The 26,415-nt window shown below is 27.3% G+C and overlaps 1 protein-coding gene across 1 annotated transcript in view; it reads left to right on the forward strand.

The window, feature by feature from the left end:
• The first annotated feature begins 287 nt into the window (after positions 1-287).
• Positions 288-26,415, forward strand: part of LOC136071898 (uncharacterized) — a 125,964-nt gene continuing 99,836 nt past the window's right edge. The window contains exons 1-3 of the mRNA XM_065797603.1: positions 288-569; positions 15,931-15,967; positions 25,422-25,922. Of these exons, the coding sequence (XP_065653675.1) occupies positions 516-569; positions 15,931-15,967; positions 25,422-25,922 (592 nt within the window). The 5' untranslated portion in view covers positions 288-515. The remainder of the gene's footprint in view (positions 570-15,930; positions 15,968-25,421; positions 25,923-26,415) is intronic.

Consider the following 26,415-nt stretch of genomic DNA (forward strand, 5'->3'; position numbering starts at 1 on the left):
AAAATTAAAAAAACTAATAACTCGCAAAAACAAGCTTGCAAAATAATTTACAATAAAGGTACGCTAGAACTTGAAAAATTCTTAATTAAAGAAATGAAAATAGTGGATGTATTTGAAATAAATATCGATAAATTTATAGTGGAAACTACCATTACCATAATGAATTATTTATAATACTTTTAATAAATATGAAAGAAAACTTAAAACCTATCGTCACACTCATAATTTTGTTCGATTGTAAAGTAACGGCTCTTTTTTTTCTAATTCGAACATTTTGAAACAAAATTAAGAAACGACGAAAATAAAATGAAATTCAACCTTTAATTATCTGGCTTTAAAACCACAAGTGAAAAACATAAACACAGACGCCTTTTAGAGATACAACTTTTATTTTTTGACATTTGAATGTAATTAGTCGTTTAATTGAAGAAATTGTTTTGAATACAATTATTTAAAATGTTCTGTAAAATAAATTGTTACAGTTGATTTAAATAAAATTATATTTTTCAAATTTAATGAGAAATTCAAAGAAAGTAACGAAAAAGATGTTTTGTTTAATATTAGTTTTAGTAAGTTTATTTTTATTAACATTTTTTTAATATTCAGATGACGAATATAATTAAAATAAAAATTCTTTTTTTCTCTATTTCTCGTAATATAGGCTTTGAACTTAATTTCACCTCAATATAGTTTTTTTCATTTGTAGTTAACAAGATTAATAGATCTTCCATTGACCTTACATGCTGGCGTTAATGACCAGCACAATTACTGTTTGTTAAAATTTGAAAGTTTTTCTTTTTAAAAATTAAAATAAGGAGAAGTAGGGCCATAACAGCCCCCGTAACGTTTGAATTAACTTTATATGAAAATAAAAACAACATGTTTTTTTTTTGATAGTTTGATTGAACAATCTCAATATATATCTTTAAACTGATACAGTTAAGAGAAAATATAACAAATTTTTATTATTAGAATATTGAAATATTAGAAATATTAGAAAAGTTTATTAGAGTTATATAGAAAAGTTTATTAGTAAATATTAGAAATATTTATATTATTATATTTATATAATTATAATTTATATATATATATATATATATATATATATATATATATATATATATATATATATATATATATATATATATATATATATATATATATATATATATATATAATTATATATATAATTATTATATATATATATAAATATATACATAATATAAAATATATATATATAATTATTTTTATTATTATTTATATAAAATTATTTATATAAAATATTTTATATAAAAATAATAAATTTATTAAAAATATAATTTATATAAAAATAATAAAATTATTTATATAAAATATATATATAATTATTATTTTATATAATTATAAATATTTAGAGAAAAGTTTATTAGTAAATATTAGAAATATTTGAAATATTAGAAAGGGTGCAACACAGAGTGACAAGGATGATAAAGAACTTAAGAAGCTTGCTGTATGAAGACCGTTTACAGACACTTGGTTTAACAACATTGTCAGAAAGAAGGAAGAGAGGAGATCTTATTCAAATATTTAAGATTTTTAATGAGATTGAAGCAGTAGACCTTTTAAACAAACCAGTGTTTTCAAAATCATGCAGAGGTCACAGCAGAAAATACAGCAGAGAGCAAACCAAGTTTGTGTCAAGATATGAATTTATCATAAATAGAACTGTGAACTTGTGGAACAAATTGCCATTGGATGTGGTCATGTCGGGAAATGTAAACATTTTCAAAAACAGTTTGGACAAATTTTTGGCATTAAAAAAATAACTTAGAACTAACTATATATATATTTTTTAATTTGTTCATTATTATCTTTAGTAAATTTTTGTATATTTTTAGATTGTCAAAAGCTGTCAAAGTGAGTTTTTAACTCACTCGCTGTTAACACAGCTACAGTTTTAAATACTACTACTACTACATATAATAAAACAAAACTTATAATTAGGGTAAAAAACGGTTGTGCCCCCATTGAAAAGCACGACCGAATGTTAAATGCTCTACTATGTAATATCAACAATTTTTATTTTAACTGTTTATTGCTACATTTACCATTTTCATTCTATAAACAAGAATATTGATTTGCTATTTGATGAGTGGTTTGAATTGGCTTATGCATAGCGTAAATATCTCAACATTTACTGAAGTAAACTGCCGAAATGTAAAAAAAATGTACTTAAATAGTGCAAATTCTGGCAAAAACGACTATCAGGTAGTAAAACACAAAAAAAAATTCTTTACCTGCAGTAATTTTTAATTCACTGCAGGTGATGAAATCACTCAGTGTTTACTTGCTCTTAAGAAATTCTTATAAAAATTTGGCTCTACCATAATGCTCCTTGATGTTTGGTTTACAGTTCTGACAAGTTTCTTCAATCTGTTGTTTGATTGTCCCGTATTTAATTGTACATTTACAAGAGCTGGAGTGGTCTGTTTTGGAGCGCTTGATAGGGGCTGGGCGCAACTTTGATCTAAAATCAAAACATACATATTTTTATTTTTATATTACACTTTGTTCAGAAAGTTTGTTTAAAACTTTCAAATTATTCGCTTTTAAAGTGATTTGAAACTTCTTAAAAATACACATTCTTAAATCTTTTCTCTATTTTTAAAGGTTTTCTTTGAATATATATGTAAAAGTTATTTGAGTATAAATGTTTACCTGGGGCAATTGTAATTGCAGGCCCGCCATATGCTTTAAGTTGAAGTGTTCCTCCAGGGGATAATTCTTTATAGGAAATAACTCGAGATGCAATTTGTTCGGCTATTCTGGCATAATTTGCTGCTAAAGATTGAAGGTTTTCCAGAAATTTATTTGAGAGCATTGGTGGGGCAAACCTTTTCCTAAAAGGAGGAGGCATGTTCTGCAAACTACATTTGGTTCTTTCTCAACGTTGGTTTGCTCTTCAAGAGGATGTTTTTCTTGCAACTTTGAACGACCAATTTGGCAGATTAGGCAAAACCACATTGTGGTTCTTGTTTCAGGCCTCACTTGTATTGAGTTGAAATTAAAAAAAGAAGGGAGTATAACCTTTTCACCCTCTTATTTCCTGTGCAAAATTGTTCTACAAGAGTTGCAGAGTCTTTGTGGTACCCAAGAATCACTGATATTAATCTTTGTCTCGTTAAGTAGACATACTCGATCTGTTTGGAAAGCAGTAAGCTGTCTTAAATATTTTTTCAGACAGAGCAAGCACACAAACTTTCGATTTTCATTTTGAACCTTTGCTTAATTTGGCATTGTGGTATTTCATTAAATCCAACTTTACTAAATCAAACTATCCCTTTTACAAAATTTAACCTGAATTTATATTGGATAACAATCCATTAACATACCTACAAATATATTTAATTACAAACAATTAAAATCAAGGAAATAATTACTTAAATTACAAGGAAATAATTCTTACATAATACTTCCTTTAAAGGAAATAATTATTTAAAATAGTTACACTAGTCATACCTATTGACAACTTAGGTGAGATTTTATTTGTCGACATATTCCTACAAAAAAAAATTTCTGCTTTTCAACGGAATATTCTCCTATTTTTAAAATTTTCCTCTGACTGAGCCAGCCAAGGGTTTTGGCCTGACCCTGGGTCAAAACCCTTAATCTTATCTGAACTTTTATATTTTTTTTGTAGATATCATTATAAAAGCTTTTCAACCATTTTTTAACTTTTTCATGCATTTCGACAGTATTTTATACCTTAGAAAATGCTGATAATTCCACGTAATATATAAGCCAAGTTAAACCACGCTTGAAGTAGCAAATCAAAATGTTGGTCAATTAATGAAAATAGCAGTTAAATCAATAAAACAATTGTTACAAAAATTGTTGTTATTACATAGTAAAACTCTCACGTTATCGTTTCTTTAAAAATAGTTAAAAAGTCACAGTAATTGTTAAAATTTTCAGGTACAAGTTGCAAAAAAAATAACAAAGTATAAACTAAAACTGCCATAAATCCTTAAGCAGCTAACTAATCCGGCTGAAATTCTATTCAGAGTTTGGTGTGGCCATTATTATTTGGTGATTTTATTGTTGCACTATAAAGTCAAATTTCACTTAATTTGAACATTCAAATTAAATTATTTTTTGCAGACAAAATAAAAAAGATTTTAAAATTTGCATTACAGGGTATCTTGATGTGTACGCTATCTCCCTGTAAAAGTGGCGTTCTTGGGTCAGCTAGGTTGGTATTATCAGGATCCGTGCTAACCATGAATTAGAACTGATAAATACCCACATTTCTAGTTGTTTAAGAAGAATTAATGAGGATAATTATGGAAACTAGAATATTAAGGAATAAATCGACTTAAAATTTTAAATGTAAAATATACATGGTATACTAGTTATGTAGCGCGTATATTTATCTCAATAATATTTTTTTTTTTTATTGTTGTTATTTAATTATTACAAATTTATTATTGTACATATTAAAAATAAAATTAATTAGAATGTAAATTTGTTTACTGTAATAATTAATAAACAGTTTTTTGGAATAATAAAGGTTCATTTTGTGTAAATTTAAATTTGTCAAACGTTATGAACAAGTAATAAAGATTTAAATTGAACTAAATATGGGAGCCATCCGTTAAATATTCTCACCAATTGATATTAAGCGAAATAAAAATTAAGAATGGCAATTGTGAAAAGTTTTCCTTAGAGTCAGAAGAAGAAAAAAGTAACTTTAAACGAAATTAAAATTAAAACCTTGATTTTAATATATTATTTAATAAAATATGTTTTTATTTTTTATTAAAAAATATATCAAAATTAGAGATGTACCGGAATTCCGGTATGATCGGAACTCCGACAGGAATTTGTGATTTATTTTTTATTCCGGTTCTAGCAAGAATTAGAATACTTCCAAAGTGAACTGCCGAAGTTTATTTTTAACCTTAAATTTTTAAGACTTGTGTAAATTAAATATTAGGGTGTCCAATAATTATGTCTTAACAACTTTTCGGCAATTTTTACGCCCTCCCCTTGTCAACAACTTGTCAATCTTTCAGAGACCCCTTTTTAAATTACGCCAACAATTAATTTACCCCCTCCCCCCTCCCTTTCTTATGTAAAATAAAAAAATTATGAAAAAAAAATTAAACATTTCTAAATACAGTAGAATCTCTCTAATTCGAATTTTATGGGGGAGAATAAAAGTTCGAATTAGACAGATTTTCGGATAATAGAAAGTTGATTTTTCTTAAACGCATTTCACGGTGACTTTGCATTAAATCGAATTATGGATTTTCGAATTTTCGAATTAAGGAGATTCGAATTAGAGAGATTGTACTGTAGTAGAAATAGCAGTAGTTTACAACTTATAGAAAAAGTGTTTAAAAGTAAAATGTTTAGAAAAAAAACTTTTAACTTACAAACATTTTTTAAATATATATAGCCAAATTATAATATTAAAATTACAAAGGCTTACTCTGAACAAAAAGTAAATAGGAGTAAAAGTGATTACTACATGCAACAGTATTGGTTTAAACTTCTTTCAGTGCATGATAGAAGGTAAAAAAAACTAAAGTCACTCAACTTATCGAAGAACTGCAAGTCGATATTATGTTAATAATGAAAAAAATCGTTCCAGTAGTGGAATTTAAAAGAACAAAAAGATAACTTTGATGGAGGAGAATATTCCTCGATGTTTTCCGAAATTCTTACTATGATAAAGCAATCGTAACTATTGAAATTTTTGAAAAGATCTTCAAGATCTTCTTTTACAAAACAAGTTTATATTTTTAAGTTGTTATATTACGATTAATAATTGCAAACTTAAAATATATATGCATATAATTAATCTGAAAGTTGTGAAATACATATTTTGGAAGAGATAAATTTCGTGTTTAAAAATTTATTTTTCCAAAAACTTTTTTTCGTTAATTGTAGTTTAAACACAATAAAATTATTGTTAGAATAAATTTTGAGCAGAAAATATTTGAACCTAGTAGATAAATTTGAAGAATGTTTTAAAGCAATATTTTAAACAAAACATATCCATTTTTTTGTGTAGAAAGAATCTTTGAGATTATGTCTTGAGTAAAAAGCTTTTACTCTTTAAAAATAATTCAAGTGTTTCTTGGTCACATTCACATCTGCAAAAATTAGGTTGCGTCACTGAACTAAAAGCCAAAAAAGTTTAATTATCACAATGAAATTAAGCTTTAAGGCGAGGTTTTGTTTAGAAATCATGTATTTTAATGTAAACTTTTCACTATTCAAAAAAAATTGGTCAAAAGCATTATATTAACTTATAGTTATAGTTTAAAAGCCTGGTAAGGAAGTCAAAATATCATCCAAATGTTCAGATTTCGTTGTGGGTTTTGTTCGAATAAAATTTGCATTTTAGTATTGTGAAGAGCTATTAGTAAATATTAGAAAACTATTGGTTTATTTATCATTTTCTGCTGGCTGGATTTATGCTGGCATTTTCTTATAAAGTTGTAAATTTTTAAGAAATGGAATCAAAATTAGAAGTAAAAAAAAATGTTGATAAAAAGAAAGAAATGTCCAGAGTAAGATCTAAGAGATGTCGAGAAAATAAAAAAACAGATGTCGAGAAAATAAAAAAACAGCTTATATTGCTAAAGCAAAATTAAGAGTTTTAAAAAGTCGCCCTCTAAAAAGCAAACCTTTAAATCAATCTCAAAGACAAAGCTCATCTTTGTCGAACGTTAAAAACGTTCAACAAAGAGGAAAAGCATTAAAAATAGTTTTAAAAGCACTACTAACTTCAAAGAAGAAACAATATGAAGTTCTTTCTATTCTTTCAAATAGCTCTACTTGTAAAGATAATTCAGGTCTACCTCCAGCATGTTCAAAGCTGTATGGTCTTTCTGAAAGCGATGTTTTAGCAGTAGTAAACTTTTATAATGAAGATGCATTTTTTTTCAAATATCACCAAACAAAAAAGATGTCACTCAAATTCATTTATCTGATGGAAAAGCAAACAATATTTAGATACGTCATTTATATTATAGGCTTAAAGAAGCTTTTGAATTATTCAAGAAGGCTTTTGAATTATTCAAGAAAAAGAATCAGCACATAAAAATTGGACTCAACAAGTTTTGCGACCTTCGTCCACGCAATGTGAAACCAGTTACAAAATTTCCGCATAATGTTTGTGTTTGTAGTTTGCATGAAAATATGCAATTTGCCTTAGATGCATTAACAAAATCGATTCAAGCGTCTTCAATCAAAGTTGGATCTGAAATGATAAATAACTTTTTTTGTAAACCGTATACATACGATTGCGCCTATGACAAATGCGTTGCATGTAAAGTTATGAAACAGTTCGATAAACATTTGCAAACTGTTAATATATTTGGTTTCGAAGTATCCTCGGAAGAGTGGAGAGCCTGAAACTAAAACATATGCAAACATTGAAAAATTTTCAAAAAAGTCTACTGTAACAGAACTCATCTAACACATATCAGCAATGCATGAAAAGTTCGTTAAACTCGCATTTGTAAAGAAAAACTAATCAACAATTTTAAAGAAACTGAAGAAAGTTTCGATGAGTAATAATTCTGAAATTGCGGTAATGCAAGTTGACTGGGCTGAAAACGCTAGGTGTTTCCATCAAAATGAACCGCAAGCGGCTCATTTTGGTTAAAATCAAGTTTCTATCATGACCCTTGCAGTCTAGAACATTGAATTAAAAACATTTGCCATAATTTTTGATTCAACTGATCATATAAAGTCTTCCGTTATACTGTACATTGACAAAATCCTTCACTTTATTCCTGATAAAGTCAAAGAAGTACACATGTTCAGCAATAATGCAGCTTCTCAGTTCAAAAACAAAAACATTATGGCTGCAATGGTTGTGTTTGAAAAACATTTTCATAAAAAAATTTTCTTACATTTCTTTGCAGCGATGGACGGGAAAGGAGTGGTTGACGGAATAGGAGCTACTGTTAGGCGAATCACAGCTCTGAGAGTTGAATCTAGTCAATGCAAGATCAGGTCAGCAGCAGATTTTGTGTTAGCATTATGTCAGAAAACGACACAAGACAACAAAAAAAAATGAACTTGGATTCAGTTCAATTTTAAATTATTCAAGAAAAATCGAAGATATATCAAAATCCCATTATTTTTATGTTCAGAATGATAGCGTTGTTCCGATGCTATTTTTACCTGAGTATAATTAAAATTACAAAATAACAAAACTTTTTTTTTTTTTAAATGATATTAATTCCATCTTTTTGTTTCGTCGCTGAATGTTGCATCGCTGAACTGATAGTTTTTTTCTGTAAAATAAAACGATACGAAAACATTGTTGTTTGTGGCTTTTTTTATGACTGCCTTATTGCCAAATAAATAAATTACAACAAAAAAACCTTATTAGTCTCGTAAGAATTAAAATTTCAGCGAAAACTCCCTTTAAAAGTATGCTGTTAAAAAAACACTTTTTTCCGCGTTGCGTCACTGAACTCGTGTTTCAATTTTTACTAGGCGTCAGTAATTACAATAGTGTTTAATTTATATTATAAAACATTAATTCAAGACGATTTAGAGTTATAAAAAATTATTTTTGAGTTATACTATAACTCAAAAATAACTCGCATATAAACGCGCATAACTATATTTTTTAAACCATTAATTAAACCATGATCCAACCATGAATTAAACCATGATGCAACACCAGCTTCCTCACTACCCCTTGAATGAAATGCCTTTCATGTAGTACGAACTAACCGTACAGCACCACATTCTTTACCACTAAAAGCAAAAACAGTTTCAAAATCATTTTAAAGCAGAATTTTTTCAAAAGAATTTAAAACTTTATCAGTTTCAGAAGCAAAATTAGCAAGCAAATGAAGTTTACAGAAAAAATTACTCATGTCCTTCATATTGTCTTTGACGTTTGAGGAAAGAAAATCCCAGTTACTAATTGCAATAGGCAAAAGTTTTTCCCTTAATATTTTTAACTGTGAGTTAAAAAGAGGATTAACCGAAGAAAGATCAGACATTGTTGATTTTATTGATGTTATTAGTTTAGCAAAATTAATTTCTTTTTCAGTAGCTGAGTTGCTAACAACGTCACAAATGTCATCTATTATATTAGTAAAGTTTTGCAAAACAGTTGCTGCATCTTTGCCAACCACTTCTGACAGACCAAAAGATAAAGTTTTCCCACTAGTTGTAGTAATTTGAAAGTTTTGATAATGCTTATGGTATTTCTGAGTACCATCACCATGCAAACAATTGCCTATATTAGAGTTTTTATTTATCAAATTATTTTCAAGCATTGCTTCCGCAACTTGAAATTGACCTAAAATTGAAGCTTCCTGCATTAACCTACATTTTACAGCGGTTGACGGCAGTCTAGATATGTTCTTTTTGGCTAGTTTGTTTAAAACTACTTTTATGACTTCGTTGACACTATTCATACTCACGTTCATTGAAAGAAGTTTCATTATTGTTTCTCGAATGTCATCACTGTATCTGCCATCTTCAAATGTTATTACTTCGTCATCATCCAGCAAAGAAACCAATTTTTGAAGTTCTAAATTCTCCTCTTTTAAAATGTTTGTCTTACTATATAACGAAACAACTTCCTTCTCTAAACTTATAACATCTTTCATATTGTTGTCATTAATATAGTTGGTTTTATTTTGCAAAATAACTTTTAAATTACTCACTTTTTTTTTGCAGCTTTATTTTTTCGTTTTTTAATTCGGAAATGTTTATGTCTGAGTTTTCAAGAATTGAATTAATATCTGTTATTTTATTTTTTAATTGCAATATTATTATTTTTTCTTCATTTTTTAACGAATTTATTTTATTCTTTTTTATTTCCAGCTGAGTATCACGATATTTTATTTTTTTATTCAAATTTCTAGCATTAAATGATTCTTTTTTTGACTTTAATAGCTCTTATTTGTTTTCGATATTATTAAGCTTTTCTTCTTTTTCACAATAACACTTTTTAATAAAGTTTAATACAGCTTCTATTAGAAAGTTTTTTGAAATAAGTATTTTTAGATTGTTTGACATATCTTCAAAATCTTTTAGATGTGTAAAATAATCCATTTGTAAATCCATCATAGATTCCAATTTCCTTTTTAAAATTTTATTTTCTGTTTTAAGCATTTTGTTTTCGCTTATCAGTATTGTTTCTTTAAGAATTTCGGATGCATTCACTGTATTATCAGAAAAATTTGCCACAGGTGGAAAAAAAGGTTTTACTTAACAACAATGCTAATTTTTTATTTTTTCGTTGTTTCTTTAATTTTCTGATGGTGTCAACTAATCTATTTATCTTTTTGGCTAAAGCTTTCTTGCAGCAGAACAGTTCAACTTTAAAATCCACACAATATCTACAATATATTGCATCATAAGATGTATCTTTTAAAGCCAAATACCAATCATAAATACTTTCATTTATCATTTTATCTAAATAAATAATGATTTTCCAGTCATCAATTCGAAAAAATATATAAACATATAAATATATTATTTTAAGTCTTTTACTTATTATATATATATATATATATATATATATAAACTTAAAAACTAAGTAAATTGTTTAAAAAGAAAATTGTAAGTTACAAATAAGACTAACTGATAAACTGCTGTGATTCAATTACCAAATGGTTAGCAAAAACCACATTAACAACACAAAACAAACTCACTTTAGAATACTTTTAGTAAAAATTTATAATAAAATCTCAGCTATATAAAATATTGAATTCAACGTGTGCAAAAATCTTTAATCAAGTAAAAGAAGAAACGGCAAATTTACCAAAAATATCTAAAGACAGGGGAAATTATAATAATCTTTACTTAGAAAACAAAAAACCCACCCTATAAGACTACAAAAAAAAAAAAAAAAACTTATTCACTTAATAAATAAATAGTTGCAGAATTTCTTTTTACGTGGGGACGAAAGAATTATTTTAACTTACTTGTATTTTAACAAAACTGAAAGATTTAAAACTAAATAACTTTATCAATTCTAAACCAAAACGTCGTCCCCAAACAAATTATTGTAGTACAACCTTTTCTAAAAAATTACATGTACGTATATACTATTTATTTTCATGGGTGGGTTTTTATTCTTCAACACCTACATAAAATCATTTCTGGCGTTTTTTGGACGAAGTTTTTCAAAAATATATTAACGATTTTTTTCCGCGATAAAATGTCACGTGACAAAACTCGCTAGTAGTGAGTTTAGGCAATATTTATATCAAAAATAACTCGCATATAAACGCGCATATAAGAATGAATAAACACGCATATAAAAATGAATAACCCTATAATAAAAAATTTTCTATAACTTATAGAAAATTTTTTATTATAGGGTTATTCATTTTTATATGCGTGTTTATTCATTCTTATATGCGCGTTTATATGCGAGTCGACCACCCATAAAATCTCTAATATAATTTTACATAAACAATAAATAGGCTTTTATTTTTTTTATATAGATGTATTTAAAATATAAAATAGGTTGTTGCCACTGTTGCTTATTTAAAAATGGTTGACGAGCCAGCGCTGGATTTATGTAATAAATATAAATATTTAAATTTAAATCTAGATAAATGAATATTTAGATAAATAATAATTTAATCAATCAATAAATCTAACAATAAAATTAAACAATACTTCGAATGTAAAGTCTTCGTCCTAAGTACTTTTAACCTCGTTCACAGTTTTTCAAAACAAATTGTTCTTGTTTCCTGGTAAAAGAGGTTAAAAATACTTAAGACGAAGTCTTTTTACATTCGATGATAGTTATCACCGAATGTAAAAAGTCACTTAGGATTGGCACTGCTTTTTTCTCTTCCATCCCTACGGATAGAAGATAAAAAAGAATGAATAAATACGCATATAAGAATGAATAAACACGCATATAAAAATGAATAAATATTATGGATACTACAGAGTAGGGTGTGTCATACTTTTTTTTTTTTGAATTTTACTTTGCATAGTTTAAAAAAGGTGAGGTATAATATTAAAAGTTCAGAACCGTTAAAAAAAAAAATGTTTTAGCTACCAGGGAGTCAGTGAGACTATTTCACTAAAAGCCCGGGGGGAAGGGAGAGGTAAAAACTTAAAAAATGGAAGTAAAAAAAGAAAACAACTTACAAAACGTAAAAAAACGTCATCTCTTTTTTTTAAAAAATTTTTTTTTTTGTAAAAACAAATAGAGGGATTTGCCCCCTCCCACTGCCTCCCACTGAAACTGTAAAATTAGATTGTTTTGGAACTAAAAATAAAACTTTTATATAGATCCACACAACATTTACTGGCATTTAATAAAATAAAGTACAATAAAGATTAATTCTTAAACATTGTCAAGCCAGTAAGGTTTTGTTTAGACAGATTATGTGACATCAACTTCTGTGACAACACTAGTCCTTTAATCCAACCATCTCTTCTATCTTCTGTAAAAACATTTTCGCATGCCTGGGTAACTTTTTTTACATTATTAGTATACTGGATCAACTCAGAATTACTATAGTTTCTTCTGTTTAGTTTGTTTGTTTCTCTTTAAAAAATACCATATTTGAGGTTATCTCTCATTGTTGGCAGTTCAGCTGTTGGCAACTCTTTTCCAGATCCCAAATATTGATGTAGACAAGAACCATTTTTCCATCTTGTTCCAGTAGCCATTTTAATTTTAATGTTATTTTTTATCTAGTTATTTTTAAAATTAGAAAGATATAAATATATATTATAAATATATATATATATATATATATATATATATATATATATATATATATATATATATATATATATATATATATATATATATATATATATATATAACTTGCATAACAAATTTCAAAGCAAAATACTTTTGAATAAAGTTTTGTGTGTAGCCATTCATCAAATAAAATGTATAAGTTAAATTACATACAAAACTTTGCAAAAATACTAACTTTTAAGTATTTTGTAAACCAAAATTTCTGAAACAGTATAACTATTAAACGAACTTTGCTTATCCTGCTATAATTTCTTTTGATAAGGTTGTTGTAAAGTAGATATAACTCTAAAATATTAAAATTAACCCTGAAAATATCAAAATATCAAAAGTTCACAATTTTTGACAATTTTCAAGGCAGTTCCCTGGTAGCTTAAACTCATTTAAATTCAAATTTTTTGATAGTTCTGAATTTTATATGTTAAACCTCACCCTTTTCTTAAAAATGCCACTAAGTATGAATTTTAAAATTTTGACCATAGTATTACACATCCTACTACAGAGTTTAATTTAATTCCATTTTTCAATCGTATTCATAGTTACATAATTCTAGCGCTGGCTCCGCAACCATTTTTTAAATAAATAACAGTGGCAACAACCTATTTTATATTTTAAATAAATTTATATAAAAAAATGAAAGCCTATTTATTGTTTATATAAAATTATATTAGAGATTTTATATGTATGTATGTATACAAGAAATAATTGTTTATTAAATCTTTATTGGAGATCTCTGTTATTTAAAAAAATATATTACAACTACAACTATATTAAATATAGTTGTAATTGTAATATATTTTTTTAAATAACAGAGATCTCCAATAAAGATTTAATAAATATAAATATAAATTGTAGAGATTTATATAAATATAATATTTATGTAAATCTCTGCAATTTATAGTATAAAGTATATAATAAATTTATATTGCATACAAAATTTATATTGAAAGATAAATAAATGTAGTTCTATTATTAGTATGAAGAAGTTCGAATTTATTGATTTCAATTTCAAGTTGGATAAAAATAACTCATGGTCATGAGCTCACAAAATAACTCTTTAAAACAAAATTATTTTGCCTATTTGATTATCGTTTGTAGTCCATATTTGTTAATTAAATTTATTGATCTAAATAAAAAGATATTATTATATATAGTTAATATTATTATATATATATTATTATATATAGTTAAGTTAATATTCGATAACTATAACTAAATAGTTTTTTAGAATAAAAATTTACAACATTTAAACTGTTTTTTAAACCATTTTAAAATAATTTTAAATTCACGCACGCGTAAAAGTAGCACACGGAAAAGAAAACAAACCTCCTTTAGATGCGGATGTCCAATCGACGTCCGTCTGACGTCGATTGACGTCGAATTTTGTTTTAAAGAATTTTTTTGTGAGCTCATGACCATGAGTTATTTTTATCCAACTATACAATGACGTACTATTTTTGACTTGGACCACGGCATACTTAATAAATAATAATATAAAGTAGGCTATGACTTGGACGTTTTTGGAGTAAACGTCGTACCATTTGGGCTTGGACGAATGGAGTAAAACGGTACGTCCTATGGACGTCCAAGGACGCCTTGTGCCCATTTGGATCAGACAATATGAGTTTTTCTAAACTGAAAAACATCAAACATTTGCCAAGTGCTTTTTTAACTTCAAAACAAATCTTTGAACTATTGCCAGCAATAATTTTCAGCGAGTTTTAGAATCTAAAATTCCAAAACTGTTTAAAATTTTTCTGAATCATTTAAAAAAAATCTGAGTTCTTGAATATTTTCCTTTTTCTTTTTTTTAACTATTAATGAGTTGTTTTTTATTTTACTTTTATTCAAATTGATTTTAAAATATACATAAATATTACGGTTTTTGTAAATTAAGTACTCTTTTTTTTTTTTTGGTTTTTCATTCTTTACTTAAATATTACTTTATTACAAATTGTTATATATTTTATTTTCATATTTTTCAATACATACTTTGTATAATATACTTTTATAGTGTGGCTCTGGTAAATACGTGCCCTTTAATTAGTTAATTTTATTTTTTTCTTTTCTTTTTTACTTTTCTTTCAGTTTTTCTTGTTTACTTGATTATTACTCTTAACATGTATATTGTTCTTGAAGTATTTCTTAAACTAATTGTTATTTATTTTTACATTTATAATTATCAAAAAATAGTTTGTAAAGTATAAATATATTACTCGGTTATTGTGAATACGTACGATTGGGACTCGGCGATAAGACAAAATAATGTCTTCTACTTGCCCCGCCAGTATTTTTATTTATAAACTTTTAAATTGTATAAGTTATTAAACGGCGAAATGAACAAACAAAACAAAAGAAAACAAAACAAAAATTTTTTTTCAATAATTCTATAATACAGCATTAAAACGACATGGCGAAGTTATTAAAGTTGTTAACAACTTTGCCATGTCGTTTTAATGCTGTATTATAGAGTTTATAACAAAAAAACATAAAACGCGTTTAAAATAAAACGCATTTTATTCTCATAATGAACTTTTTTTGGTAAAAAAAATCTCAAGGAAAGATCCAAACATTTGTTTTGCCAACAAAGTTTTAAAGTGAATAAAAAATGATAATTAAGTTTTAGTTACACCTTTATTTAAGAACAAGTATCGTTATATCATCAACAAGTAACTGCTAATAACCCGTTGTATAAATCATTCAGTTGACTGTATGAATCCAGGCATACCTTGCTTTCTTTTTCAATAAAACCTCTTTTTCTTCACCGAAATTATGCTCGAGTTCGTGTACAGCAATTTTGATTTCATGAAATATTTTCCCTGTGTCACAGCCCAGGTCTGTAAAAAGGCGGAGGAGGAGGAGAGGGAATGGCTTTAACACCAACATTGCACTATGGTAAATCTGGCCCAGATTCATATATATTAAACCAAAACTTAAAACATATTAAACCATATATATTAAACATATATTATATATTAAACCAAATCATATATATTTAGCCAAAACTTAAATAGACTACAATTTTATTATCTTATTATAACTTATTCATGAGACTAAATTATAATTTTGTTTATTATAAAAAGTCTTGTTTTAAATCCTATAAAATTTATTTGATTTGTTCTACTCAATATAATATATTCGTTTTTAAATTATTTTTTTTTTAGATATCGTTTTCATACAGAAAAAATGAAGCCATTTTACGTAAGTCCTAATGTTTAAGTAAAACGTTTTAGTAAAACGGTAGATGTTTAAGTAAAAGATTTTTTTTCATAAAGTAAAATTTTGTTTTTCTTAATTAATAATGCATTTGTTAATTACTTGTTTTAATTTTAACATTATAAATTTACAATTGATTATTTATAAATATAAATAATCAATTGTAAATTTATAACGTCGACTAAACTAGTTGACGGTGAGTTTTTTACCTTTTTTAAATTTAAAGTTTTATAATTTAATAATTGTATTCAAATGCGATTTATTTTGTTTATTTTATTTCAATTGTTGTGGCCATTTTTTTTCTGTTAATCAATATGTTCAAAATAACATTTAAGTACGATCTAATAGATAATATGTGACATAGACACCCGCAAGATTTTTTAAAGTTTTAGACATGATACTTTCAGACATCCAAACTCGAAACTTCATGGCTATATATAATGAGGACGCTTTGCAACAAATCACAATGATGGAAGCCTGGGTACAAAAAATCCCTTTAAAACGTTTGTCTCATCCTGTCAAAACGTAAAGGTTGCAAAACTTATTATCTTATACTAAATTTAAATTCATTAACAGGTTTTAAATTCAATTTAAAGATTTTGCAACGTTCAAAAGTTATGACCATACAAAATTTCTGACTTCCCAAAATGAACATTTGAACGTTAAAAGTTTTTAAAATAAAGTTTAAAACCTGGGTATAAATTTAGTTCCAAGTTGTTTCAAGTAAGTTTCAAGATAAGTTGATTAAATTAAATTTAGTGCAAATTAAGTTGAAAGTTTTACTAACTCAATGCCCTCACATTTTGGGGTATTTTTGTTTCCTTGCTTCCGTCACCACAATTTTTGGCAAAGCATCCTTTTTTGACATAGGCATAAACAAACTTGAATTTGGAGTTGCACAATGTTTGCAGGTATCATATCTGAAACATTAAATAATCCTGTGGGCGCCCGTACATGTGTCACATAACCATCTAAAACTAAAATATAACGCTTTTATTTTGACCCCCTCCTTCCCCCACGCACACACATTTTGCTATACGCTTTTTTGATAACACCCCCACCTCCCTAAAAGTACTTACGCTTTTTGCCTGCTTACCCAACATTTTAAGATATTTTTTAATTTTTTTTTTTTAATTTAATTTTTTAAGTGTCTTCTTACAATTAAAATTGACCCTATTCCCCCTCCCCCCATCTCATATACGCTTTTTGCAGACTTCCTCTCCCTCATCCGAGCGTCCGTACTTTATGGACGATCCTTAACCACCGCTACGGCTACTCTAAATTTTGGTTACAGCCGCGCTGTTAATTGGATTCATTGGTCAGTTAAACTAATTAACTAATGAAAGACCCTTTTACCAAGTTAACAATTAGCATATTTTATTAAACACTATATAGTACACTGTTTTTCGTTTTTAAGTCATAACTTTTTAACAGAAATAGCATACTTAGTTTAGTAAATAACTGCTAGGCAGACTAGCCTTGTCTAGGCTGATGTTCACAAATAGCAAATTTCATTTCGAGAGTCAATTTTTGAAAAGACGAAAAATTTTTTCAATTTTTCAAAAAAACGAAAAAAAAAAAATTAATAATTTATCAAAAAAAAAAGTAATAATTCTTTATTAAAGTTTTGTATTATTTTATTCAGATAAAAGTTCTCTACAACATGATTCGTTTTTTAAGCAAAGTTGAAAAAATATTTCACAGCAAATTTATTCTTATTAATTCAGTCAAAATGCCGGTGTAGCGTTTTTAATTTACTGCCGTTAAAATTTTACTGCACAGCAAAATTCCAAAGTTAAAATTTTGCTGCGAAGTAAAATTTCAACGTTGGAATTTTATTGCTATCGTTATTATTTTACTGACTTTTTTTAAATACAGTTTTTGGCGTTTATTTTTTCGGCGTTTTCAAGATGTACAAAATATTAACTTTCATGATATCAGGAAATATTTCAACGAAAAAAAGTTTCCTGAGGATGTAAAGGCCACTTTTAAAAAATTTGAAAGCATTAAATGTATATCAAATCAATATATTCCAAAATTTGTTATTTATGCTCAAATATAAACTTGGACTTGTTCCTTCTTACTTTTCAAAGAATTTTTTCCAAAATAGCTAAAATAGATACGATACCAGAGGAACGGGAAACTTCAACGTACCTTTTAAAAAAACTTATCTCTCGCACTTTTCCATTTCGTACCGTGGTCCTTATCTATATAACAAATTTATATCAAAAAATACTCAACTGGAAAAATCGAATGACTTAAATACTCTGAAAACGTTATTAAAAGATCTCATTTTAAACACTAACAACTTTATGAATTTTTATTAACCCCAAAACATTTAAAACTATGTATAAAACTAACTTTGTTCCGAAACCAATGTAAACTCAAATAACTCAAAAAACTCTAAATAACTCAAAAACAACAGCAATAACAAAAACAAATAATATACTTATTTATCAACACTTTAACGACTATATATTACCTATTTAGCAAATCGTGTACCTACTTATATTTATGTGTATTGAAATAAAATTAAAAAGTTAAAAACTTCTTTTAGTCTGCATTCTTTGTTTTTTGCATTTTGGATTTTTATTTTCATTTTGCCGAAAACCGATAACATTTAAAAATATATATATATATAAACTTATTTTAAATAAAATATTAGTAACGCATAGCGGTTTCTTGCTGACAAGACCGTCGGTCTTCTGCAAGTTTTCCACGTTCTTTGAAGTAATTTCTAATACTTTACAATTTTATTTTATTTTATTTTTTTTGTATAACGTAACTTTGTAACTTTTTTTTTCTAAATTTTACTTACTCTGTAAAGATTCTATTATATTTTACGAATTTGTAAGGATTAAAGAACAAAAAAATTAAATAAAAAAAATAAAAAAATAAAAAAAAAGGAGAGAGGAAAAAAGGCAAACTTAAAAAGGCAATGTAAAAACTTTGCAATTAGAGACAACAAATTGATGTATTGCAAAAAAATATTGGCATCACGAGAAAAACTTTTTAATTAATTCAAAATTTAAAAAAAGATTTTAACATTTAAAACATTTTTTTGGTTCCAATTATTGTTTTTATCTAAATTTCTACAAACTAACTTTTGTTTCTCGTAGATGATTGTGGTAATAGATCGAAAAGAACAACTAAATATAGTTAAAGAAGTTCATGAGGGTCTAGGAACTTCAGAGAAAGCTGTTGCATTAGCCAGTCACCTTTACGTTAATGCTGTTAGAAAGCAAATATCTTCAAGATTTTTTGGCATTTAATAGTGGGGGGTATCACAAAGCAAATAAATCAATGTGCGGGATGTCAAAAAACCTCCAACAGAAATCTTAAAGTCTCTCTTGCTTTAAAACCCCTTTAAAATGGAACAACAAGTAATGAAGCAAGTTGATGATTTAATTCAATTACCTGAATCGAATGGATTCAAACTTGTGATTGTTCTTATTGATTATTTTTCTAAATGGACTGAAGCTGAACCTCTAAGCAACAAAACAGCAGTATCAGTAGCATCCTATTTTTTATGTGCTTTCGTTTTGCACCACTTCACTCTATTGCCTTTCTATTTGTTTTATATCTCTTTCCTTCATCTCAAAACTGCACTCTTTTTGATGTTATTTCTGATCATATTGACCAAGCCCTCTCTCTTTATCCATCAGCTAATATAGTTGTTGTCGGTGACTTTAATGCTCACCACTCTGAATGGCTTGGCTTTAGTGTCAGTGACTCTGCAGGCTTTAAAGCCCACAACTTTTGCCTTTTACAATCCCTAACTCAAATAGTCAACTTTCCAACTCGCTTTCATGACAACCCGAATCATTTACCTTCTCTACTCGACTTATGTCTTGTTTCTGATCCTAGTCAGTGCTCAGTTTCTCCACATTCACCCTTAAGTGCTTATGATCACAGTTTGATCTCTCTAAAACTAATATCTCATTCTTCTTCATCACCTGAATCCCCTTATTATCGTACCTCTTACAACTACAGTAAAGCTGACTGGAATTTTTTCCGTGATTTTCTTCGTGATGGCCCTTGGGTAGAAATCTTTTTTCTTCCTGTCAACAAATGTGCATCTTACATAACTTCGTGGATTCAGGCTGGCATAGAATCTTTTGTTCCCTCTCGACAATTCCTGGTCAAGTCTCACTCTCCTCCATGGTTTTCCTCACACTGTGCTGCTGCAATTGCTAATCGAAACCGTCACTTACATATTTATCAGCAAAACAATTCTCCAGAAAACAGACGACTGTTTATTATTGCGAGAAACCATTGTAAAAAGGTTTTGTCTAACGCCAAAGCCCGCTATTCTCAGGTCATGAAATCTCGCATCTCATCTCAAAAATTTGGCTCTCGTGACTTCTGGAGAATCTTTAATAATATCAATAATAAGGTCAAATCTTTAATTCCTCTTCTCTTGTATGGTTCAGACTTTGTCACCTCACTTAAAGACAAAGCTGAATTGTTTGCTAAAAACTTTTCATCAATATCATCTCATGATTACACTAGTTGCGTTCTACCTGATATTGCCAACAAACAGGTTGATCCATTGCTTGACATTCGTATCACTCCAGCTTCTGTATCTAGAGTGATTTCCTGTCTAGACTCTTCTACAGCTTGTGGCCCGGACAACATACCTGTTATTGTCTTGCAGAAGTGTTCTCCGGAGCTGTCGTCTATACTCTCAAAATTATTTAACAAGTGCTTATCAGAGTCTTGTTTTCCAGCCTGCTGGAAAGCGGCATCTGTTATCCTTATCTTCAAAAATTCTGGAGAGCGATCTGATTTGTCTAACTACCGACCCATTAGTCTTCTTCCTATCATAAGCAAGGTTTTTGAATCTTTAATTAACAAACACTTAATCTCTCATCTTGTATCTAATAATTTACTTTCTGACCATCAATATGGATTTCGATCTTCTCGTTCTACAGCTGATTTGCTAACAGTAATAACTGATAAGTTTTATCGTGCATTAGATAAAGGTGGAGAGGTTAAGGCCATCGCTCTTGACATTTCAAAAGCTTTTGATAAAGTTTGGCATGCTGGTCTTCTCCATAAGCTTTCTTCTTATGGTGTACCTAGCAACATCTTTAAGATTATTGAATCCTTCCTTTCCAATCGTAGCATGAAAGTTGTCCTTGATGGACAGCACTCTTCTTCTTATTCTGCAACTTTAGGGGTTCCTCAAGGTTCTATCCTTGGCCCTATACTTTTTTTAATATACATCAACGATCTTCCAGATATTCTCACATCTAAGGTGGCATTGTTTGCTGATGATACTACCATTTATTCTTGTCGTGATAAGAAACCAACATTCTGATTGCTTGGAGGGGGCATTTGAGCTTGTAAAGGATCTCACTTCTGCTACAGCATGGGGCTCACAGTGGCTGGTGAACTTCAATACAGATAAAACTCGATTTTTTTCAGCCAATCGTTATCGCAATAATATAGATCTTCCTATATTTATGAACGGTGATATACTTGATGAGTCATCTACTCTTCATCTTCTGGGATTAACTCTTACTTCCAATCTCTTTCGGAAACCATATATCAAATCAGTTGCAAAATTGGCATCTGCTAAGGATGCATCTCTTTATCGAGCTCGTCACTTTCTTACTTCGGATTCTATTCTCTATCTCTTTAAATCTCAAATCCGACCTGGTATGAAATACTGTTGCCATATCTGGGGCGGATCTTCTAATGATGCCCTTTCTCTTTTAGACAAGGTGCAAAAATGCATTGTAAACATAGTTGGACCTGCTCTTGCAGCCAATCTCCAACCATTATCAAATCGTCGTAATGTTGCTTCTCTTTCTCTTTTCTACAAATACAATAATGGGCACTGCTCTATAAAGCTAGTGTCTCTTGTGCCATCTACTAAAATTCATTCTCGTGTTACTCGTTATTCAATTAAGTCTCATCCTTTTTCTGTGGCTGTTCCTAAGTGCTCCAAAAATGCTTATTCGTCTAGTTTTTTTCCTCAAACTTTAGTTCTTTTGAATTCGCTTCCCTCTTCTTGTTTTCCTGATTCATATAATTTGCAATGCTTTAAGTTGTCCGTCATTTGTTATCTTGCTCTATAATCTTCATCTTTTCTCTTTTAGTAACTTCCAACTTTAATTAGTGGTTGCTTGCAGCCTTGTTGGAAGCGAAGATGTTTAAAAAAAAAAAAAAAAAAAAAAATACTTAGCTGATGACGTGGAAAGTTATCTTACCAAAAGTGGTATATCTGCAGATGGTATATGGGCTACAAATGTAGAGATTCTTGCTACTGCAAATCTTATGGGAATTGATATAGCGGTGTGGTCATTCACAGGACAAAAGCTAACATGGCTAAAATATCCAGCTTCCACTAAACTTGACCAACCAACAACTCATACTATTCTTTTAGAAAATAAAAACAATAATTATTTTAATGTTGTTTTGTCACTAAAAACTTTATAGTGAGAAAAATTTGTACTGAAATAAAATGTTGTTAGTTTGACTTGTTTATTATGTTGTTTTAGAAATATTTACAGTATATCTGAAATGCTAAGAATAAAGAAAAAAGCATAACTTTACATATAAAACTTAAAAAAAAACAAAAAAAAAACACTATTTTTTATTTCTAATTATATCGGTTAGTTTTGGCTTTCAATTTCTATTTGTTATTTTATATATATTTTTACGTTGCAGTAATGTAGAATTTATTGCTTTTATTATTTTTTTAAATGGGGCTCGGCGATAAGGCTGAATACGCCTTCTTCTTGCTCCAGCCAATAGTTTATATAAATGTATTTGCAATGTAAACATTTTAAACGGCAAAACAAATAATTACAAAAAAAAAAAAAAAAAAAAAATCTAGCCTGGAAAATAAACTATCATTTAATGTATGCATTAAATAATAAAAGTTTCATAGGAAGATAAATTGAAGTACCCTTCATTATATAAAACATGTATATTTTTACCCGGCCCTCCCACAAACTTTAACATTTCTTCTTTTCTTGATGGCAGCAAAAAAATAACAAGCACAGTAAATTGGGCAGTAAATTAACGTTGTAATTTACTCAGTAACTTTTTACAGTAAAATTACAACGTTAAAAATTTACTGCGCAGTAAAATTTTAACGGAGTAAAATATCAACATAACACCGGGTCTAAACATAAAGCACGTGCAAATAAAAATAAAACACATGTAAATAATCCACACTTTATATAAACTATTTCCTTCATATATATTCTTAACATATAATAGATTCTTAATAGATAATTTGATTAATTAATAAGTAAGTTTGTAAATGCTCTATTTTGAGAAGAAATTTTAGATTTTTTTGTCGTTTGTAATTGGTGCATTTTGTAGTCATTAGTCGAATAAAAAAATGCATTGTATAATTCCATTTACTTTTTGTAAGTTCAAATCTAGTTATAGTTGTCTATAATTTTTATAAATAGTTAGTGTTCTTTTATAAGTAGTTAGTGTTCTAGTGTTCTTTGAACAAAATTTATCAAGATTTTTAATGCTTCTATTTCAATGCCATCGAAATAGAAGCATTCCATTGACAATGGAATCTAAATTAGATACAAGTCCCTTATCTCTTTTAAGTTTTAAATTCTTAATGAGTAGTATGAGAAATTCTGTTACTCTTAATAAACACGTATTTTTATTAAATTGAAAATGCCAATGATTTATTAAATCGAATAATGTTAAAATAAATCTATATAAGTTTCATTTGATACTAAAGTACTAAGTAAAGAAACTAAATAACTTTACTTTCTTCATGGCTTGTTCCATTTTATCAGTTAGTTTTCATAAATCAAGTTTTGGCCAATCTTTAGGAACATTGTACAGAGGTGATGGTCCATTAATCCATATTTCATTATCAAATAAATTTGCTAAGTTTGTGCCTCTGGATACTATATCAACCGGGTTAATATGTATAATCCAAATCTCCAATACAAAATATCAAAGTCTCTCTAATTTTTAAAATTCTTTTTTGTAAAAATAATTGCTTTACTTTATCAATGTTATTATTCCTGTGTATAACTGTTGTTGAATCACATTAACAAATTATTATTTTTTAATTTTAAACACATTGTATAAGAAGTTGTTTGATAAAGGATCACCAGCCAAACTGCTTGCGTCGAAAAAAATCCTAGTTTTACTGGTAACCTTATCTCTTAAAGCTGATTGGTGTGGTAGATAATGAATTTTTTTCTATAATTTTACTTCCTTCATGTATTGGTTCTATAATGCCTTGTTGTAGTTGATTTTTAAAAATATTATTATATGATTTAAGTAGATAGTAATTTTTGCTGAATTTTTTTGAAGTCTTATGAAACATTTGATGCATAAAGTGTAGTTATCTTTAATTAGTAGATATCTTCTTTAAAGGGTAAGTCTAAGTCTTTATTGTTTGAAGGCTGTGACTTACTTGAAGGTATGACAAAACCTATCAACAACCTTAAAGTTTTGTTCATCAATTTCTCATAATTGATATCATAGATTTTCTCAATAATGATTTTGAAGATGAATATGATCCAACTAACATGATATGAGCTACGTTTATACAATAATCATAATTTTTATTTGTAAAAAAATTTTCAACATTCATAGAACCATTTAATAAAAAATCTGATTTGGACTTTACTTCATTATGTTTTTTCTAAAAGTCTTTTTGATAAATAACCAATAAAAATCAGCCTCATCAAGATATCAAAGTCACTGTTTTACTAATTATTATCTGCGTGTCTTAAATATATGTGTTGATACTTTTCTTGAGCAAAATTTATATACTGTCAATAAAGAAGTAGATTAATGTCTTTAAAAAAAAAAAAAGATTGCTGTGCCAACCCAAACCCTTAGTGAATATAGTAGCACAACTAGCATGTTCTTCCTATTTAATCAGTCAATGTATGCATGTAGTACCCGGTAGCCCCCTATTTCAGTCAGACTACTTATCAAAGTATGCAAATATATATATATATATATATATATAAATATAAATATATGTATATATATATATATATAAATATATATATATATATATATATAAATATATAAATATATATATATATATATATATATATATATATATATATATATATATATATATATATGTATATGTATATATATATACTTATATATATAGATATATATACATATATATATATATATATATATATATATATATATATATATATATATATATATATATATATATATATATATATATATATATTTATGTGTATATATATGTATAATGTATATATGTATGTGTGTATGTAAGTGTATATGTATGTGCCTATGTATGTATGTATATATATATGTGTTTATATATATATATATATATATATATATATATATATATATATATATATATATATATATATATATATATATATATATATATTAAACTATTCTTAAATGTTTATATTTCATTTTTCTTTTAATATTGTAGTCAAGCTTATTGATGAAGCTGGTATTGAATTGTTTGAAGGAAATAATCTTACTGAGTTATCAATACTTGAAAAAGAATTTGTAGTTTCATTTGATTACAAATCAGATCCAAATCAGCAAGCTTTGTTTCCTGTTACTTCTTATAATATTATTTATATTACTGTTAATTCTGAAGAAAACACTTACAATGATGGAAATCATATTCTAAGTGTTAGTTATAATTCAAATGGAGTTTTGGAGATCAACGTCTTACTTAATGGAGATTTTTATAGCTTTTCTAACGAACTGCCACTTGAAATAAATCAATGGTTGAACATTGAACTATGTCAACTTTTAATTGATGGAAATTACAATTACAAAATAAAATTAAATGGGAGCATTGTTTTCTCTAAAATAAGTGATCAACTTCAAAGTTTTTATAATGTTATAATATATGCTTCAAATCCATGGAATCAAACACAGGGTTTCATCAAAAACTTTTTCGTTGTCAATGGAATCTCATGTAAGAATTCTTAAATATATTTTATGTAAATATTACATTTTAGTGTATTTTAGTGTTGTATATGTGAGATACACAAGGGTGAGTTTTATGATTCCCATTCCCTCGCATTACTAAAGGGTTTCTTTTCTTGTTTTTGAAATTTTGTTTGTAATTTTAAAATTTAGAAAAGGTTTAAATGCCTAATAAACAATTTAACTTAAAATATTTATTGTTTTTACACCTTAACAACTTTATTTAATGTAATGTATATTTTAATTTTAATATTTAATCGAAAAATGTTTGTTTAGATATTAGTATATAACTTAAATTGAAACAGTTATTTGTTTCATTTCTTGTTATTTACTTATTGAGATTATCAGCACTCCTGACACAATTTTATTTTGTTCAAATAAGGTATGTAAGCATATATACATGCATAGGTAATATATATATATATATATATATATATATATATATATATATACATATATATATATATACATTCTTTAATTAC

Source organism: Hydra vulgaris, chromosome 05 (assembly GCF_038396675.1).
Source record: "Hydra vulgaris chromosome 05, alternate assembly HydraT2T_AEP".
Lineage (NCBI taxonomy): Eukaryota > Metazoa > Cnidaria > Hydrozoa > Anthoathecata > Hydridae > Hydra > Hydra vulgaris.